An 8683-nucleotide genomic window follows, 5' to 3' on the forward strand; every position below is an offset into this window, starting at 1 on the left:
TCCACTCAGATCGGTGGTGTATTTAAGTTATGTAACACCACAGAAGTTAGAAAGTTGAGTTGGAGAGAAAAATTGCACGAAAATGGCTGAGGCAGTTTGTACGAGTCCAACCTACATACTATAGGAAATTTTACGGGCCTTAAGATATTGAATCGTAGAACCCAATTGAATTTTTGAAATCCAAGTCTCTAATATTGTTGGATCCATGACTTCACAAAACGAATCGAAGGGATACTGACAGGTCGTAAGATCCCATGACTCAAAGATTTGGTCTGAGACCTCATTCCTACTGAAGGAATTGACGGGCTATAGGGTATTCTATGGGTCGTCGGAAGCATCCGTATTAATGGTCAAGACTTGGTAAAATTTTGAGTTAAAAGTTAAGGTCTGTAGATGTAGTCTACGTATCATAGAAAGTTCGACAGTCCATAAAAGTGTGTCGTAGAGAATTTTGGCCAGTAACTCGATCTACGGTTGACCAGTACGGTCTATAAAAATTTCTATGGTTCATAGGTCCAAACCTTAGGGCTCGTCCGATTGTTAATTTAAATAACATTTAGGTCTTTTCACATATATCTAATACCTATACTACATTGTTTTGACTATAAAGAGAGCCTATAAGTGATTTTATTCGTAAGACACTATCCATTGGTTCTAGTTGTATGGATTCAAATGTTTGATTTTGATCATATTATATGATAGTTTGGACTTAAGTAGATGTTTTCCAATTGATTTCACATGAACCCATGCATCTCATACATAATTGTGATTATAAACTTTAGAATGGTTTGTATTATGAAGGAGTTATGAAGCTATGATTGATATCTCATGAAAGATATGCATGATTTATGAAAAGAAATGTCTTATGATCTATGATGTTTTAAGATTAACATTAACTAACTTGTGATATATTTTCTCACATTAAGATCATGGTTTGGTGTAAGGTTACCTCACATATGTATGATTCACGATTTAAGGAGCTACTGTTTGATGTTTTAAGCTTGAATTAGTAAACTATTTATTATTTTTTCATGGATGATGAGATGCTTATGTTTATAACCATTCCATTGAGATTTTTACTAAGCACCGAGAGAATATTAAATGAAGGCTCTCACATTAGTGGAGGCCGGGTCTCTAGTAACAATGTTCTCGTCCCAACGGTGTGCCCTGTAAGATTGTCTTGAGTGATATATCTAGTGAATCCACCTAAGCCAGAAGTTAAGGTCTCTGCCTTGAAAATCAAGGATATCTCTTTTTGGTGTAGAAGAAAGATATCGGATTTCATATTATAGCTCTCGTAGTTTATGTCAGTCAATAGTAAATATCCCACAAAATGAGCTAAGTTGTTCTTGAAATATTTTGTGAAACTTTCTTTATGTTTTTAAGGTGCATTAAAGCATATCATATTTTCGATTATGTCCCTTTATTATCATGTTTCATGTTTAATGCATATCTATCCTACTTTGTACATTTCATGTACTAATATATACTTGTATCTACATTGCTTCACTAATGTAGGGTGTGCCGCTTCCTCTCCTCATACTTGTGGCTAGTTGATCGCTTAAAAGATATTGAAGACTTTGGTGAGTCTTCATACTCTGAGGACCATGTCATATTTATTGTTTTCAAATGTCTTTACCTTTCGAATGTTGCACGTGGTGTACACGTTACGCCTCGACCACTTCTTGATGTACTAGATGACTTGTCAAGACTATGGTAGATTTCCGCTCTTTATACCAAACTCTCTTATGAGATTTTCTACTTTTGTCTACTATATTGTGAATATGTACGTCAAGAGTCTTGTGTCGGACTTTCAGGGTTTTATACGTCATGTCACGTCTAAAATGTACTTTAAATTATGACAAGTTAATCAAGTAAATTAGTCTTTTAAGGCTATCAATATTCCATAGATTAAAGAAATATTTCATGTTGAGTTTATGGATGTTTTACTTCTCTCGAAAAAAAGAATTACAACCTCAGTGCTTTCACAAGGATTAATTTGATAAAGACCAAGGTTTTTTAAATTAAGGAACAAGTGATAACAATGGGATATAAAGTCAAACTTCATCGAGAGATTTAATTATCTTTTTCTTGCTGATATATACAAATAAAATAATTAATAAAAAATCAGTGTGAAGTTTTGAGAGGATAGAAAATACATATATATTTTATGAAGTAAAAATATAAACGGTGCAAAGTATGACTCAAAAATATGAAAAATTGATAAAATAGTATTGAAATAATGTTTGACTTGTTGCTGAGCTTGAGATTTGAAAAATATACCAAACAAAAAAATTAGATTTTTTTGGTAATCGACAACAATAGATTTACATGATGCAGAGGGTTTGACCATTGAAGAGATTTTAGAATATTTAATAAAATAATATAAAATAATAAACGGGAATGAAAAAAGTAAATATAAAAAATATTATGTGTGTGTATAAATTAGATAATAAAATAAAAAGTTACTTAAGAAAGGATACTACAATCATATATAAAATTATATTATAGTAAACATGTACATGTGGAAGTAACCATTAGCGGAAATGTGAGAGATTAATACTAGCTAAATAAAATCAACATTCATCATTTATAAAATTTGATATTTTTAAAATTGACTTATAAAATAAGATAACTCGTAACGCGTGTACCTTAAAACTAGTTATAATAAATAATTTGATAGTATAACATATTTATGCGCGCACGGTAACATAACAAAAAATACACAATTTTAATTAATTCAAAGTTATATGATAAGAACTTAAATATATTTATGTGCGCACGGTAACATAACGAAAAATACACAATTTTAATTAATTCAAAGTTATAAGATGATAATTTAAATTTGTTCGAAAATTTTATAATGTTAGCATTTTAGATCCGCCTCTAGTGGTAACCACACAATTACTAGGGAAATCCATAACAAACTCTTGACTAATGTAATAATTTTGTACCTTCTTTTTCTTCCAAAATCAGCAAAATTGAATTTTTTTTTCCTCTTCTTTCTTTGGTTGATTTTAAGTTAAAAAGAAATGGAATGATCATGGCTTTGAACAACAATGGATTGAAATTATTTGCCTCTACCATATCACTTCTTCCCCTGTCTGGTTACTCCCTCTCTTTCTATCACTTTATTTCTAAAGTTTCATCATCATCATTTTCTTTTGCTTGCTTATTTCTAACAAAGACTATTATTGGAAACTAGAAGGGGAGCCATGAAGAAACAGTAAAGTTATTTTCGTGTGATCTATATGTTACGAATTCGAGCAGTTGGAAATAATCACTAATGCATATATTAGGGCAGGGGTCTATATTACACCCCTCTTTTCGAAATTCTACATGCTTTGTGCATTAGGTTATCTTATTGATTGAAAATTAGCAGGATTGGATATTCATGAAGCTTTTTAGTTGGCGAGTCTAAAGTTTTATGTATTAATGTTATAAAAAATATTTATACAAGCAAGTTACTTATATAATATCGACTAAGTTGATATAAGAATATCTTTATACTATGAGTAGTGTATATTTAAATTCTGAATGGATTTAATTTATAAATTTTTTTAATACTATCTATTAAGTCATTTAAAAGACAAATATAAGTAATTGACTCATAAGCTTTTCTTTTGCTCAAACAAACCAAGAAATGCAATAAAAGAAGAGGTAATTAGCAATAGAAATTTTCATTTGACAAAAGTTGTTTGTTTTTGCAGAGTGGTGTTGGTTTCATGTGTTTTTCTTTACTTAGCTTCAATTTTCCTATTCAAAGATCCAAATTGTTCATCTTCAGAGCTCTTACATTACTCATCAACCCCAAAATTTAGTGATGATTCTAGTCCAACAAACCTTAGGCATCTTGTTTTTGGACTTCTTGGGTCAGAAGAAGCATGGCACTTTAGAAAAGATTACATTGAATCATGGTGGAGGCCTAATAAAACACGCGGTTACCTCTTTCTTGATGTGGCTCCAAAGGGCGATGATCTTTTACCTTGGTCCTCATCTTCCCCACCTTATAGGGTATCCGATAACATAACTCAATTACTTGAAGAATCTAAACATGTAGCACCAGTTATGGCGCGAATGGTGCATGGGATAATGGAGGTTTTTAGGGAAGACCATGAAGGTGTGAGATGGCTTGTTATGGGAGATGATGATTCGATATTTTTTGTTGATAATATGGTTGATGTACTCTCCAGATATGATCACACAAAGTATTACTATTTAGGGGCTCAATCAGAGTTTATAATGTCAAATCATTGGTACTCTTTTAATCAAGCATTTGGTGGAGCTGGTTTTATTTTGAGTTACCCTTTGGCAAAAGCTATGTCTAAGTATATAGAAACTTGCTTGAGGAAGTACCCTTTTTTAAGATCAGCTGATCAAATTACTATGGTTTGTATATCTGATGTTGGAGTCATTTTTACTCCTCTTAAAGGTAGTCATCAGGTATGTTAAATTTTCATTTCTTTCTTAAACACGCGCTCATGTGGTGCCTAGCCCATGATTTATTATTATCGTTTTTATACAACAGTAAGCTATCATTTTTCAGATAGATTTGCGAGGTGATATATCTGGTTTATTATCGTCTCATCCAAAAGCTCCATTGATGTCACTTCACCATCTTGATGCTACGGACTCTATCTTCCCTTCAATAGAGAGACGACAATCTGTCCGCCACCTTATGAAGGCAGCAAATTTAGATCAATCACGCATGTTACAACAAGTTATTTGCTACAACAGGCCTACTAATTGGTCATTTTCTATTTCATGGGGTTACTCTCTTCATATTTATGAGAATATTTTACCTAGAAGTCATTTACAATTACCAATTGAAACCTTTCAACCTTGGGGAGTTACACCTAAAGACCCTCCATATTATATGTTAAATACAAGGTCGCGTACAAATGATTCTTGTCAAGCTCCTCATATTTTCTTCATGAAAAATGTAGAAAAAACAAAGACATCATCAGAAATCCTTACTACATATTCGCGATCATCACCTCGAGAATTGTTGTCTTGTTCATATACTGGTAACTATTCTGCTGATTATATCTCCATGATTCAAGTCTACTCTCCAAGAACGAAAAGAATAGAGGTAATTTACCCTTCCATTTTAAAAAAAATTAATCATTATTTACGTGATACGTAAGGAGACACCTTTTTTTCCTTATATATATAACTACTATTTCAAATTACTAATGTTTTTTCTTCTTTCTTTTTTTACTTTCAGATGGATAGATGTGAATGTTGTGACGTAATACACAAAAAAGGTACCAACAAGGCAACGATTAAACTCAGGGAATGTCATGTGGATGAAATAATTGCTTAGTGGAATATTATTAAAAGAAAATCTTTTTTTTTTGGGTTAGATAGTTATTACTATTCTCTAGAGTCTATCAATTTTGACTTTTAGATGCATACCATCATTTTTGTACTTATATTGATTACATTAATTTCATTATTTTAATTTAAAATGACTTGGATATTGAAGGAGGTTCGATTCTTTAATCTAACACCACTCTCAGACAGTCTAAAAGTTCTTGCAAACTTCAGCCTTAACTCTCACGAATTTGGCTAAGTATGGGAACTACTTAACTTAGTTTTTTCTTACGCTAAAAACAAAATAACAACATAGCCAACGTATGAAAACTCTTTCCAGCCTTTTATTAATATCAAATCAACAAAGGAAAATGCTTCACAAATTTGTCTAAGGCCAGAAACATACTTCTTAGCCTCGGACAAAATTTCCACCTTACAATAAAATTTCTGCATAAGGCATTTACATGCAGCACTTACAAGTGACACCTGTCCAACACCTGTCACCACATGATTTAAACTAATGTTTCCAACAATTATAATTATGACATATATAATATAATTCGAATTACATTCTTATCCTAATTGAAATAGCAATATTCCAACACTTAGAATATTTCAGCGTACATTTCAACACTTACAATATTTCAATTGTCTTTCAACACTTAGTTTATTTCAACAATCCATGTAAATGCCTTTTCCTTGCCATCATCAAGTCCCACAACCTTGCCTTGTCAAGCCAACACACTGCCTTGTCTTGCTGACGACATCTGCCCAAACATAATCCTTGCACGTCCAAGGTGTCTTGCCAACACCCAAGCACCTTGAACCTTGTCTGCACTGTTTAGCCACATGCATGCCAAGACTAATGCTCAAATCTTCTTCATGTCTGCACGTGGTTAATTCACGTAGTCTACGGTTCTAACAGACTACCTGCACCACTTGAACTCGATGTCCTCATCGAGACTGTTTTGAGATAGCCATCGATTTGGTCATCAAATTGCCAAAGGTCATTCGCTTTCTCCAAACTGCATCAGCTGCACTCTTGCCTTTCCGATGAATCAAGAACTCTGTCTTTGTATTCTTCTTGCTTTTGCCCACAACCCGATGATCAAAGATCTTCTCAATTTCAACATCAACCTGTGTAGGTACTGATGAAGGAGCGCTCTTTGACCTATTCATGTTTGGATCATCTGAAACTGCAAAGTAAGGTTCCAAGAAACTCACATAGAAAGTAGGATGAATCTTTAACCTTTCTGGCAGTTTCAATCAATAAGCAACTTCGTCCACTCGTTTCACCACTTCAAGTGGACCATCATACTTGAAATCAAACCCCGATGTCTAGTATTACTTGCAATCTGTTTCCAAATTTGTGGAGTAAGTTTCAGCAACACCTTATCATCCACTCTACTGAGTGACGATGTTGATCATCATACTTCTTCATGTACCGCTGAGCCTTGCGCAAGCTGTCTTGTGCCTCAGATAACATCTCAAGCCTATCCCTTGCAACCCTGTACGTTGCTGGACACTACTCTCGATTTCTATACTTATCAACCCAGATTGTTTACAAACTCTTGCAAACTTCAGCTTTAACTCTCACGAATTTGGCTAAGTATGAAAAATACTTAACTTAGTTTTTTCTTATGCAGTAAACAAAATAGCAACACCACCAACGTATCGGAACTCTTCCCAACCTTTTATTGATACCAAATTAACAAAGGAAAAGGCTTCACAAATTTATTTTAAGCCAGAAACACACTTCTTAGACTTGGACAAAATTTTCCACCTTAAAATAAAATTTCTGCACAAGGCAGTTACATGCAGCAGTTACAAGTGACACCTGTCCAACACTTGTCACCACAGGACTTAAACTAATGTTTCCAACAACTATAATTCTAACAGATAGAATATAATTTGAATTACATTCTTATCCTAACCGAAATAGCAATATTCTAACACTTAGAATATTTCAGCCTAATTCCAACACTTAAAATATTTTAGCCTACTTCCAATACTTAGAATATTTCGGTTGTCTTCCAACACTTACTTTATTTCAGCAATTCATATAAATGCCTTTGCCTTGCCATCGTCAAGTCCCACAACCCTTCCTTGGCAAGCCAACACACTGCCTTGTCTTGCCGACGACGTTTGCCCACACATAATCCTTGCACGTCCAAAATGCCTTACCAAAACCCAAGCATCTTGAACATGGTCTGCATTGTTTAGCCACATGCATGCCAAGACCAATGCCCAAATCCTTTTTATGCCTACACATTGTTAGTTCACATAGTCTACGGATTTAACATATATCTTCTACACTTGGATTCAACCTCAATAAACAAAACTCGACGTAATTGAGCTAGATTTAAAGTTCAAGTGGATCTTCTAGCAAATGATACAAAGAGATATATACCTATAGGATAGGCAAATGAGTGGGTTGAGTTAGATATGAGTAGGTCGAATATGAGTTAGTGAAAAATGGATAAATTATCTAATTCGATCATATTTGTATGTAAAAAAGAAGTAACCGGACGGATAAAATGAATATTCAAATAAATACTCCCAAATACAAGAATTTTCTCTTTTTTTTTGTTTCTATTTTTAAAGGTTATTGGTATGAAGGAAAATGTTTTTTTCTAGAAATTCAGTGCGGTCCCAAGTCGGGGATTAAATTTGGATATTTGTTGGTGTCGGATCCGGAGTGATGATCAAGAGTCATGAGTTAGGGTTATGGTCGAGATTAAAAGGAGCTGAGTTTTGGGTCAAGATCAATTGTCAGACCTTAGGTCAAAGTCGCTAGTTAGTTCACACAACGAGGTCGATGTTAGGATTTGTATCTTGAGATGTTGTCGATAGTTAAGTTTAAGATTTGGTGAACAATCGAATCTCAAGTTGAAGTCGAGTTTTGAATGAGTATTAGGATTTAAAATTATATCGATATCAGGAGTTAGATATCGAATTGGGGTCAAGAATTTGGTCTTGACTCAGTATCGTAATTAGGTTTCTCTGTCTTAGTTCGCTGTCGAGATTTAAGTCTTGAATCTTGAGTTGGATGGGGAGTTATTGTTAAGGTCTTGAGTTTGGATCCTAGGTTTGGGTGGGATTGGGTTTAGGTTAAAAGTCATGGTAGAGCGTCAAGAGTTGGGTATCGAGTCAATATCAAAAGTCTAGTGTCGATCAAGGTCAGGTACCGAGTTGGGGTCGGAAGTCGGGGTCGAGTGTTGGGTCTTGAGTCAAGCCAAGAATTAGGTCAGGTTGGGGATTCGATCTCGAGTCAAGGTCGAGAGTTAGGTTCCGGGTTGGAGCATAGAGTCGGGTCGCAATTTAGGCTAGAAGTCATGTCCCCATGGAGCATATTTGGGAACTGATT

General features: G+C 34.1%; 1 protein-coding gene across 2 annotated transcripts; it reads left to right on the forward strand.

Annotated features, from left to right (window-relative positions):
- The first annotated feature begins 2953 nt into the window (after positions 1–2953).
- On the forward strand, positions 2954–5482 carry LOC101258437 (uncharacterized). Of its 2 annotated transcripts, none has more exons than XM_019210984.3 (4): positions 2954–3107; positions 3711–4443; positions 4547–5092; positions 5228–5482. In XM_019210984.3, exons 2-4 carry the CDS (start codon positions 4069–4071, stop codon positions 5324–5326), a joined length of 1020 nt encoding a protein of 339 aa, XP_019066529.1. In that variant the 5' UTR covers positions 2954–3107; positions 3711–4068; the 3' UTR covers positions 5327–5482. The 2 variants fall into 2 exon arrangements, with proteins under 2 accessions (XP_019066529.1, XP_004251358.2); XM_004251310.4 differs by having other exon boundaries at positions 2961–3102.
- The last annotated feature ends 3201 nt before the right edge of the window (positions 5483–8683 follow it).

This window comes from Solanum lycopersicum, chromosome 11 (genome assembly GCF_036512215.1).
Source record: "Solanum lycopersicum chromosome 11, SLM_r2.1".
In the NCBI taxonomy this organism is placed as follows: domain Eukaryota; kingdom Viridiplantae; phylum Streptophyta; class Magnoliopsida; order Solanales; family Solanaceae; genus Solanum; species Solanum lycopersicum.

Bases quoted from the DNA above. Each gene is read 5' to 3' on its own strand.
- LOC101258437 (XM_004251310.4), top strand. From the start codon at position 3,038: ATGATCATGGCTTTGAACAACAATGGATTGAAATTATTTGCCTCTACC. The intron at 4,444-4,546 runs GTATGTTAAATT...ATCATTTTTCAG, and splicing joins CTCTTAAAGGTAGTCATCAG to ATAGATTTGCGAGGTGATAT. The intron at 5,093-5,227 runs GTAATTTACCCT...TTTTACTTTCAG, and splicing joins CAAGAACGAAAAGAATAGAG to ATGGATAGATGTGAATGTTG.